This window comes from Haliaeetus albicilla, chromosome 7, assembly GCF_947461875.1.
Source record: "Haliaeetus albicilla chromosome 7, bHalAlb1.1, whole genome shotgun sequence".
Taxonomy (NCBI): domain Eukaryota; kingdom Metazoa; phylum Chordata; class Aves; order Accipitriformes; family Accipitridae; genus Haliaeetus; species Haliaeetus albicilla.
Window position 1 is genome coordinate 9,341,538 of NC_091489.1, and position 12,736 is coordinate 9,354,273.

At 35.2% G+C, this 12,736-nt stretch overlaps 1 protein-coding gene across 5 annotated transcripts in view; it reads right to left on the reverse strand.

The window, feature by feature from the left end:
• The window catches only part of PACRG (parkin coregulated), a 257,202-nt gene that overhangs the window by 101,838 nt on the left and 142,628 nt on the right, over positions 1-12,736 (reverse strand). For 4 of the 5 annotated variants that reach the window (XM_069786893.1, XM_069786896.1, XM_069786892.1 and 1 more), the window contains 2 exons: positions 11,863-12,034; positions 1,630-1,779 (listed from right to left, as the gene is read on the reverse strand). In XM_069786893.1, the coding sequence (XP_069642994.1) occupies positions 1,630-1,779; positions 11,863-12,034 (322 nt within the window). Of the gene's footprint in view, positions 1-968; positions 1,021-1,629; positions 1,780-11,862; positions 12,035-12,736 lie in introns of all 5 variants that reach the window. The other variant, XM_069786895.1, reaches the window with a different exon arrangement.

The window sequence follows — 12,736 nt, forward strand, 5'->3', positions numbered from 1 at the left end:
TTTTTTTAGTTCTATAATGCCAAATATCAAGATTTAGTGTAGTTTGATATAGGCACAAATTCACATAGCACAGATGTCATGCAAATATGTTGAAAATGTGTTTTATTTTGCTCACAATACAATCAAAACTTATGATATATTTAGAATGTTTTTAATGCCTTGTTAAGCTATGTACCTGGTTACAGATGAGCTTTCTCTATTATTCATCTGAAATCACTGCAGAAAAGCCTAGTCAAGAGAATTTATGGGCTACTTCAGGCTGAAATTTGGAAAAAAGCATGTATTGTATATTCATTAATCAATGAGAGTCCTTCTTTTTACAGTTTTGTTTTGTGCCAGAAACTGAAATTGGATCCGTTGAGGGAGAATCTTCTAATTCATAAGGAGACCTACTGAAATTACTGAAGTTCAACCTATGGATTTTATTCATAACCTTTCATCCCGCAACTTCTATAAAGCCACAGTTGTCATCTGAACCATGTTGTGTTAGTGGAATCCCGTCTGTTACTGCAAGTTTCTCACTAAGTAAAACAGAGTCACAGACATGTATGCATTTAGAGGGATCTAAAATCTAAAGCTCATTTGACTGTCCAAGTCTGTCTCAGATAGGCATTTTTCAATCTGAAGGGAATCTTATACTCACTAAAGAGTGAGTATAATACAACACATTCTGTAGTAATGCAAACAGAAAGTACAATAGGAAGCAGTCCTGTACATAACTATTAAAATGCCATGAATTTCATGAAAAACCTCTTTTGCAAGATTGTGAGGAATTAACTTCTTTTGATCTCTATGGCTGCATGTCAATAACAGAAACTTTAAAGTCAGTAACTTGGTAGATAATTGAACAGATAAGTACAGAAAGATTTACTACCGAAAAATATTTTAGTTTGGCAAACACAAGATACATCGTGTTGATTTCAGCTGATGACTGTGATGTAAATGCATTCACAGTACACAGTACTCACAGTACGCACAGCACCAGTTATTAAAGGCTGAAACTGGCAATAGAGGTTTGCACTACAAAGAAAACAACATACTCAACTGTAGATACAAATTAGTTCTAAATTTCCCTATAATAAAACCTGCTAAGTGAGCAGGAATAAATTCAACTTCACTGTTTTGCTAGATGTTATGCAAGTTGAAATTCTTCAACAACAAGGAGTTCTCTTGACCCTCAAATTAATTAGTTTGATTGCTACTTTTATTTTTGTTCTTTCCTGAGCCCGCTGGTAGCAGTGAATTACTTGTGAAGAGCACAGAATGGAATAAAAAGGTTGGACTGAACTAATGTGTTGGAGGGAGGAAAAAACCTTTGCAATTTATTAATGTATTCAAAAGACTGTTACAAAACTTTACAATTTAATTATTGGAAGATTATAGAACTGCTTCAGTGCTTCTGTACTGTGTTAAATAAACTGTACGTGCAAGGAGTAATAAATGAAATTGTTAATTTCAGTGCATCCTTAGGGAATAGTAAGGGGGGGGGGGTGTTACATTATTTAGAGCTCCAAATGGATTTGAGTTTATATACAGTAATAAATCTTAACTACGTTGTTAATTAACCCTGGCTCAAGCCCCTTTTTACCTTAGGAGTTGAAAGACCCGGTGTCTGGTAGGATAACTCACCGTTCATATTCTTAAAGATGTTTAGGACTGGGAGGATTTGCCGATAATAGGGCACCAAGGCCTCCCCCACCATGTCAGCTGACACCACCAGGTGCTGGAGGACTTTCAGCGTGATGCAGATGACCTGCCGGTTACGAAGGCTCAGTGCATCTGTGATGCAGAAAGAACAACAGGCAGAAAGCAGAATTAATTTCTAAAATGTAGAGGGAGGGGGAGGAGTCCTCTAATGGACAAATTTAATTAAACTGTACTCTGCTGGGGATTGTAAGTGGGCCTTTATTAGCCCAGCTTTGAAAGATCCCAAAGATGGATTGCAGTCCTGATGTTATAAAACACTGCCTTGTCTGATTGTTATTTGTTCCCCCAATTTGTGCTGACTCTTCAGTAACCCAAAGAATGCAGCTCATTATTCCCTCATGCTGCCTGTGTAATACTGGCGTGGTCCAAACAAATAAAAAATAAATGTTCAGTAAGTACCATTTGGGGCCAATGGAACTGTACAACTGCAAGACAACCTGCAAAGGTTGACAACAGATACATTCTAGTGCAACAATTAGTGTTTGTATGTTTGTACTCATTAATTTCACGATCATTTTATTCATTCAACTAACAATTCCTACTATTCTGAGAATCAGTACAATGAAGCAAATGTTTATAGGAAAAAAAACCACAAAAAAACCTTGTAGGCTTTTTTTAAAAGACAAACATTCTAGGAAAAAAAAAAGATTTTGTCTCGCCTACTTAGATTTTTCTCTTAGCTTTCAGTGTCGTGCTTCTAAGCTTATGACACTAAGACATTTCATAAATACCTTTTGTTTCTCTCTTCTTTTAATTTTACTAAAAGCAAGTACTTCGCATTCTCTTTTGTAATTAAAAATGAGTCATGCTTGAAATATATTTTTTTTTCCTTGCAAAATCCCTCTAGTTATAAAACCTCCTCTGAATTTGTGCAGCTGGAAGCAGTTGTCAAATTTGGTACGCTATTATATATTGGTCTAATTCTCCAGTGTTCTGCCCACTTACATAGACATTTACATCATTTCACTGGGAAAGCAAAAACTATAAAAGATAAGCTCATATTCAATGCTACATGTTTTATAGCCACAGAAGTATATAAATATGTGATTCAACATAACATAATGTAAGTATTAGCACTTGGAAAAAATTGTAGTAAAGAACACTGAAATTTGGAGTTAGTAACGACTTCTTCAAGAACTGCCTCTTCACACTGAAGTAATAGGGTTCAGTATTTCTGGCACTAGGTTTTGTCAGAGCACAGGAATGCCATTTCATAGGGAATGAAGTAGTATTCTCACACAGGAGCAGTGTCAGTTTTTCCATCTCTTTAAGCAAATGCACTGTGCCCCACCCGCTGCTTCTTCTTATCGCATGCCTGCGGAGTGTTAAAAATCAGAGCTAGATCTCCACAGCAAGGGCAAGGCAGATTGGCTGTGTGAATGTGTAGAGACAACTCTTGAAAATCCACTAGTAAGTAAACTCCCTTCGTGCCTCTTTGCAGGCTTATGAACAGCATACTAAAACTACTATTAAACATCAGAGTTAGAGAGCCCCAGGTATAAAGGTACTGTAGTGCATCATAGGGTGATTCCAAGTTAAAGAAGTGTTGTTAAATGAAAACACAGACTGAATTCCATACTTCTTATTTGCCAGGCCCTATTGCAATCATCAGGCTACATCTAATTTCACATTGTCTCTGAGCATATTAATGTGTGGACAGAAAGTCCATCAGTGCAGCATGCTCTTACTAAGTTGCAGTGAAGAGGTTGGCTGTTCCAAATTATGCTTTCTTGGGTAGATGTTCCAAGGCTGCTTTAGCAAAGAGAGACCCCCAGATACAATTTTAAAGATTTGGTCCAAATCTCAGGCAGGAAAAGATTCTCTTACAGAGGAACAGGCATTATTCATTGTCTTAAAGGAGTGACTGAAAGAGGAAGCTCTGGCGTTCCAACATACAGGTTTATTCATGACTAAATTGCTATACACAGAAACAGTAGCTAACCAAACTAATATGGAAATTATCATTAACACTTGTGATTTTCAGTACAATAATTATTAGTTATTCATACAAACATGAATGAATATTTGTGTCCATTTGTATGAATGAATTCATACAAACATGAATATAATGAATAAAATTAATTATTTATACAAACCCTAATAATTAACTTAAGGGACATAAAAATTAATCAATGACAGAAATCACAACTTCTTAATCCTTAACCAACAAATTGTACCCACTTCCAGGAATAGTTCTTCCTGACTATAGAAGCTGTCCTAGAGGATGAGAGACCTTATTTTTAGGCATGCAGACAGTGTCAAATAAAGTGGAAATGGCTGTCCAACCACCCCTAGGAGGAACTTTTTTCTGCAGATGGTGGCTCCCAAAGGTTTTCACAGTTTCCTGTTTTAGAGTTCTGTCTTGTGCAAAGACAACCCTGGTTTGAATTGAAGCCAAGACTGTCCTGATAAAGATTAATTCCTTAATAAAGTCAAGAGTATGAATTATGCCTCATGACTGAGAAGGCGTTCCAATCAGTGTAGCAAACTGAACACACACTGAATCCAATAGAATGTTTTCAAAGAACAGCTCATCACAGAACCTGTCAGGCAAATTTTCTTACATCTGAGTCGTGCTGTAGGGGTGCTTGCTGAAACTTTAAACATATCACTGGCACTTCAGTTTCATCTGTGTGCTAGAATATCAGCTGGATACTTGTCCCACCTCCCTCAAAACATGGGGCATCCCATCCTCCATTTGGCACACAAAGCAAAAGACAGAATTTGGATCAAGATTTTGAGTGCTAAAGTGATGGATATGGTAGAATCAAACAGACTGCAGAATTTGAACCTGAAGCCCTTCAAATTGCAGAAATCTGCAGTGTGTGTTAGGAAAACACTTGTAAATATCAAAAGTAAGATCAAAGTGACTGCAGAACTGTTGTTATTATTATTATTAAATATTTGGACTGTGGCATGCATAGCAGTCAACCAGCTCCTGGCTTGATTATATCGGGCATTGTATAAACATTTAATTAGAGATAGTCCCTGCCCCAAGGATACATCAATTTCCAACATGTTTATCTTTTTAAAATCTGGTAATTATTTTCTGTGTACTACCATCACTACAGACCATTCTCCCACATGAATCAAAAGAAAATTTTAACACAGTAGATGAAATAAGTGCATTTCAACATTTTGAAAAATGTCAGTGATATCCAGAGGCTAACAGAAATGGAAGAAAGTACTAGTATCCTTACACAGGAATAAAGCAGACCATTTCACACTCTTAATACAGTACAGCTACATATCCCTAAAAAAGGAAACATGCATAATATCCGAAGTATTCCAATCTGAAAGCATGCTAGGCTGTTGCCTCTTTACCTAGAAGTTTGCTGTAAGACGTGGATCTTCACAATAACAGCAAAGTGAATGACTGTTTTCTTCTCAGTTAAAGATACCCTTCTGCTCACTAAAGGGTTTCTAGAGGACTTGTCTCCCTCAATGGTATATATTTCCCTTTTGGTCATCTAGTCTACATGCTATGCATTGTGCAATTTTCTTAAACAGCAACTTTGAAAAAAAACAACCCAGCAAGTTTACTCTGTTGCTTGGTAGTTCCAATGTTTTCTCATTTAATGGTATATAAACTTGATAATTTTGCTTCTGATTAGGATACACACTTTTCCAGGAGACCCTCCAGCTTAAAAAATTGCTCAATGCAATTGTATAATGAAGTATTTACTTCAAACATATTTTATTTTGTACTGCTACAGTTTTTCCAAACAAGTATTTTCTGAAGTTCATCATAATTTTCTTCCATAAAAGAGAACTTTAAATTGTTAGTAGGTTAAATATCTAGTGTAAAAGTTCAGTATCTGAGTCAGCTCTGTGCTTCTACCATTCGAAGCCACAGTAATAGATAATTATGAAATTTGAAAGCATATTTGAAACTGAACGTTTTTGGGATGGAGGTTTTTCACAGTGCTGTTTATTAAAGCTTGTTAGCAATGAGCTGATATACAATACCAATTCATTGACAGCTTCAGTGCATTTTTTTTTCATTAAATTTTATTGGCAATTGATATAAATTTAGAATTTTCTTTTGTTAATTTCCTTTAAGAGCAGAGACTTTTCTTAAGATATATGCCATTTGTTTGCTCGTCCATTTAGATAGAAGTAGCTTATATATGAAGCAATAGAAATTATTATTCTAAAATATTCAAGTCTTTTCCTTGAGTAACACTTCTAATACCTCAAAGAAAAAGACCTAGAAGCTATGTAAGTTAATATTTTTTATTTTTATATTTTATGTGGCAGTTTGGAAAATCCTATCTCAGTCTCAAATGTTGCCCATAATAGGAGCCACAGTTCTCATCTTTGCGATTGATACACTTTATAAGCCAGGAAACATGACAGCATTTCTCCCAGTATACAGTGGATCTTTTCCATGACACAATGTATTTTCACAGAAGAGATTGAATCAGAATGCTCTTCCCCAGGTAGCACATTGACAGCCTAAACTTTACAGAATCAAATCGGATTCCCCAAACTTCTATCTCTTCTCTGAATATCAAAGTTTAGACTTTGGTATTTATATTTAAAGTTATGTTGCTAATTTAATTCTTTTTAATTAGCACTGGTCTTTGATTATATTTAACCCCTTTTTAAAATACACCTGTGAATCTATGTTTAGAAATGCACTGACAGTCTCCATTTTATTTAGGTCTCACAACCAAAGATTAAAACCACTTTAGTTTGCATTCATCTCTCCCCCCGAACTGGTAAATGAGGCACGTCTTTTAGAAAATTCTTTGCCTGAAGCAGAACAAGACACATAGAGCAGGTCTCCTGCAGGACAACAAGCACTCAGGATAAAGATGCTTCGATTCTTGTGATCTACTTAATCGTGTTGATCAAGGGCTTCTTTTCTTAAATTCACAGAGTCAGGTTTAAAGAACTGCTAACATGAAGTGTTCTCAAAATGCAATTGATTAAAGTGATACATATATCTCTTACAGAGAATTGTGTCCAAAACTTTCTAAATGCATAATACTTAACTACTTGAACTGATACAGTAGAAGTATTATGCTAATTTTACAGAACAGTAATGAAGGCTGTTACAAAACAGTGTTTCAATCAAGAGTGAATAAAACCCAGAATAACCACCTTGTCTTCTGTACGTTTTTAAAGTCAGGTAAGATCCTGATCGAATTTACAATATAGATGTACAACTGAAGGAGTAACGTGTTGCAGTGAGGTGATGGGAAGGAGGAATAGGGGGTAAGGAATGAAAACCTTAGGCCAATTTTGTCACCAAAGACTTTGTCCTGTAATGCCAAAGCCTAAGGTGCAGAAAAGTCTAAGATCCATAACTGAATAATTGATACTTGCAAGAAACATAATCTAGCAGAATACAGAAGAGAATGTCAGTGGCTTTTTTTCAGCTTTAGTTGTGCTTGTAGTGCTTTACCAGATCAGCACCTATAAAACTTGATTCCTATTAACATTTGCAGGCCCTGTTTAATTAAGTAGTATAAAGAATACACTGAGAATAGAGTCCCAAAAACCTTCTCAGTGACTATGCCAGTTTACAGAGTTTCCATCCATTCCTAGATGTATATTCCTTCCCCTGTGCTGCCTCAAGGTACTAAACTGCACTGAGTACCCACCCTTTCAATGAAAACAGCTTTGTTATCAATGAAATGTGATACCATTTTTAAAAAAAGGTTTCAGGGAAGATCTGGGGAACCAAAGACCGGTAATATTGACATCTGTGCTGCAGAAATTAATATAGCGTTCTAAATGTACTGTAGGTCCTTGAAGAAGAAGAACATGGACAAGAAAAGTCTGATAATGCAGTTTTCTTAGACTTCTGAAAGGTATTAGATAAGGTCCCTCAGTTGCCCATTTTCAACAAAGTTTAAGGTATCCTTGATCTACTGTGTCACAGAAGGGATTTTTAACAGCGTGGAAAAAGTGTCAAAAAGGAAAACTTCAGTGTTCCTTAGGGTGGAGTTTATTCTTTTTGGACTCAATCAGAAGTGCTGGTCTGCTGATTGCAACTGTGTAGAAACAGTACTTCCATCTAAGTTACAATTTAAGTGCAAAGACATGAGCTTTATTGGCTTCTAGACCTAAGTTCAGATTGCCTATGCATCCATTTTAGGATCCACAGCACAGAACAGAAAAGATTCTGGCAAGTGGGTGATCCAAGGTGCTTAAGTGTTTAATTTCACATTATTTTCTTCATTAGCAAAGCTATATCAAGATGTTCCTACTGATCATCTCTACTTACTCCAACTTCTGTGCTATTGTGTACTATTCCTTCATTTGTGACAGTGCAGCTATAAACTAGACTGTTGAAATGATCTGAGTTTCAAAGTAACACCACTCTGAAAATATTTTGGTTTAATTTTAGGGGGTTTTTTGGTGTTTTTTTTGTTGTTGTTGTTGTTGTTTTTTTTTTAATACATCTAGATGTGAGATTCACGGAGTTGCTCCACAAACAGTTGCATTAGCAAAAGTCAGTTGCAATGAACTGAAGTGTGGGAGCTGGAAGGATTGGTCGCTTTTTGTGTGAAGGGGTTGGAAACTCCTACAGCTATGTTGCCAGCAAAGAAAATGTAAATGGTAGCATGCTCGCTGCCTTTGAAAGGAGAGGAGGTGCTTCCACACACTGTGTTGGATGTCCCTGATGTTACTCATAGAAATATCAGGCAAAGGTGTACAAACATCCTGCCCTCTCAGTGCCTATGTCTGCATGTGTGTCTCATGTTGAATCTGGGGAACTCTGCGGTCAGGAATCTCAGAGTTGAATAAGCCTAATAAAAGCAAGCTAAAGGACTTATGGCTTTTCTGATCTAACATTTGTTATGGCAAATGTAATATTAAAAATAATTTGCCCAAAATATGAGTATCAAAAGGGATTTTACATTCCCATGACAACACAGAGTTTAGAACAGGACTTTTCCACTGAAAAGCACATGGTACAACAGGCATCTCTCACGCTCACACCCATTTTCCTGGCTGTTCTTGACTGGCTATAGGTAATGGTAAGCCACAAGTGAGTTTTAAGGTACCCCAGTGCATTACTGAAAGACATGGTGGGGCCAGACAGACTCCTCTGTTCCCCCAAAATAAGGGAACTCTCACGTGACCTACAGGCAGCTTTGCTTGCTGCCCCAGGGTTGTGTGCCTGGGTTCTGTTCTGCTCTCTGCCACCAGTGCAGGACAGCGACGTGGGGCAAAATTAGCTTTCTTCTACCTCTTTACCTGTCTGCAATGTGAAAATAATGATATGCATATTTCTGGCAAAGAAGATATTCTGCTGTGTGTTGTGCATCAGAACTTTCATAATACCTCTACAAAGTATTTTGTTATTGGCCATATATCTCAATTTATGAATCTTTGCTCTAGTTCAAGTAACTCAGACATTGGGTTTGCCTACACCTTCTGTGAAAGGGAGTAAAAAGTCTTAATACCTTAAAGTATTCACATTTTCTGATTTTGCATTTTTTTATTTTTCGTTGGATTCCTTACAAGTTTGACATATACAGCTAAATTGTTTTTCCTGTTTTTTATGCCATGCAGTGACTGTATTTATGAACTATTTTATTATGTTTTGCCACTGCAACGTACAATACACTTTGAATTTTTATTTTGAGAAATCAAAATATATTTTGAACATTTTTCTCTTTGAAAAATCAATGCCTCCAACCTGAGATTTTTTTCTTCCTCTGAATTTCCAAAAAAAAGAGTCCCTTTCAATGTGACAAACAAAAATAAGCAATTATTTTTCAATTAAGTATCATTCTTCCATATTATTTTAATCATATTTCAGGTATTTTAGGAAAGAAACTGGACCTGTTAATTTCAATTGTCTACCTTTTGTTAGCCATTGCCTGTTTGCATAACCAGAAGAAAATTTGTTGAAAAGATTTGGGCTTACAGTCTCATTACACAGATTCATTAAATAATGTAATTTTCATCTTTAATGATATAGTGTTCAAAAAGTGTGAACTTTAAGCAAGGTTGGGTGGAGGATAGAGTGGTCCTTAAATTATTCAAGTATAATACAGAATTCTAATATTTAATTTAAAATGTTTTTAGAGAGCAGCTCTTTACTAATATTTTCCTTTGATGAACCTGCAGGAGAGAAAACTGCTTTTAAAAGCATTCTATCTGTAGAGTTATTCTTCTGTCTTTCTTTTATCCCTTTCCACTCCGTCATATATATTACCTTGCCTAACAATCAATTGATTCACTCTTTCACAGTAGAAATATGGTAGTGGTCTAGAAGAAGACTGGTTAATCACATATAACTCACCCAGTGGGACACTTTAGAGACAGTAATATGTGTAAAACACAGCTGAGTTTATTGTGGATGCAGCTGAGTCACAGAAATGTATAGCTCTGACTACACTGCTATATATTACACAGTCATAGAAATTTTAAAACTCTTAGAAGTACACACTTTCAGATTCCTTAAGATGGTGGTGTCTTTTTAAAATATTAATATGGCTTTAATTAGGAAGAGGCCTTTATCATTTATAATACTTAAACTCTTCACATATTAAAGCTGATACAGAAGTTTTTTTTTAATAAAAAAATAAGCACTGTACAATAAAATAAAGCAGAACCAACAACTACATTTAGCTAGCAGATTCTTGAATGTGTTCCAGCATCGTAAATTACGACTTGATTTACGAGACTGTATATCAAACCCATATAAATATCCTTACCTAGTAGTCTCTTTCTAATGCTAAAAGCTGTGTAACAGCTAAAGCTTCCAGGTAATTATTTCTAAGCTAGATTCTGGTCTCAGCAAGACTTTTAAATCCTAACTGAGTAGCTGCTGTCATAAACTTGCAGGCCTTTCTGCAGAAATGATTTCAGCTTTCAAAAAAAATGATACTACTATAAATATATTTGGGTGGTGTTGGAAATATGGATTTAAAGAAATTACATGATTCCTCTCTTTATGTGTTTCGCTTTTAGAGAGAAAAGAACTGTAACATTGTTTTCCTAACCTTTCACAAGTGTCACTTACAGAGTAACCATTCTGAATATTATATATTCCTTCTGAAATTTTCAAAATCTACAGTAAGATAGAGATAATGACATCTAAAATTAATCTTCTTAAATGGACAATAAGTTGAATGAAAAAAAAAACACAATTCTGACGCTTCCAACACTATTATTTCAATATTATCAGGCTCCAAACTACATTCCCTTCCCCTTTTGCAAAACTGTATCTGACTCTATTCATTCTGTATCACAAATATGATGACTCTGTTTTGTTCTGTCTTAGCATGGGTGCTGAATCATCTCAGGAAAATAGGACAAAGGACAGCAATGATACCATTACTGATCAATGGTAAAACAGAACTCAAGTTTAAGAAATATGAGCATCTATTAGTATAGGTGTAGCATGCAGACTTAAGAATCATAACACCTGACTAAAGAAGGATGATGGTTCAGAATAATATCTCCTCAAGGTACTGATCTAAAGAAACAGGAAAGGGCAAAACAGTATATCTGAAAGACTAGGTGTTTCAAGAAAAGAAGTTTTAGTTTTAGTGGTATTACACTTTTATGCAAATAATTTATTACCTTTCACATAATTTTTCTGCAGAAAACTATGTTTGAATATATAAAAACTTCAAAATCAATATCTTTAAATGCCAAAATTTTACATAAAACATTAGTCAGGAAGAACTACCAATTTAGATAGATATACGTATATGCATAGTAATGAGAATGATGATAGAAAAGATATCTAGTGAATAAATACTGGACAACTGTAGAATAAACAACAGGACTAAAAGAAACATAATTCCATAAGTTTCATCTGTTGATTTCTCCTGTCATTTTAGATGACCTGGTTTATAGAGTAATGGATTTACATAATAAATAGACAAAATCAGGTAAGAAAATGTCACTTCACATTTCCAAAGACCAAGAGCTACATTGTAATATGAAAAACACTAACGGGACTGGATTACTATTCTTCTGGATTACTGCACATACCAGGGGATTGAATGCATAAGCCTTCTGGCCTTATACCTTACAATTTACTCATGTTTGCAATAATCTCCATGAAACGTACAGCCTGTCATGTTTTATTGCTTAATTAGCAACTTGTCAAAAATCTACACTATATAAATGCAATCTTAGGGTTTTTTTTCTTTTTTTTCCCACATGTTCACCTACTTTTTATTGGGATAATGAGCTGAGGAATGACAGGAAGAATCTTGTTTCCACCATGTTCCAGCATGTCATGGATTCCTTGACGAGCAAAAAACTCATATGGAAATGTCATTTCACAAAGCCCATCAAAAAACAAAGGCAGATAGTAATGATAGTCCAGCTTTTCAATCTCTACCTGAAAATACAAAATAAATAAACAAATAAATGCAATTTTTCAATACTAATACAATGTGATCAGGCTGACAGATAATTCATGCCATCTACACAGGTATGTTTAGTAAATAATAATTCATTTTGTATCATTGCAGAATATCATTAAGTCTCAGATATGGTTTATGGCCAGATATTGAAATCCATAAATATTAGACCTAAAGAAAAGTATGAAAATGAATATGCTCCCATATATTTTCACTTTTTAATAAGTTAGTACTGGATTCTGATATTCTTGCTTATACACCTTACTTTGTAAGCTACCCATAGGAATCAAACCAGCCATTTTAAGAATAACACTCTCTTTAATTCAGAAAAATCAGATCTTTACATCTTCACTTGGACACTCAAAAGAAGAAATAAGAGAAAGAATTCTGTAACCAACAAATATCCAATCAATATTTGTACAGAATTCCCAACTTTCTAGAATATTGACCTAATTTTATTTCTTATTAATTTCAGGAGCAGAATTCTAAAGAAATTCCATGGGTCTCTACTGTGAAAAAAAGTAGAGAAATTTGGTACCTATTTCTAATAGGAATCTCCCTCCAATCCTAAAATATAAAGTCTGCTAAGCTTCCCAAGTTGTAGACTTTGTGAGGGGTTTTGCACTCTGTCCTAGTTTTCTTCCCTTCTCCTTCTTCTACCCATCAGCACTCTGATGTTA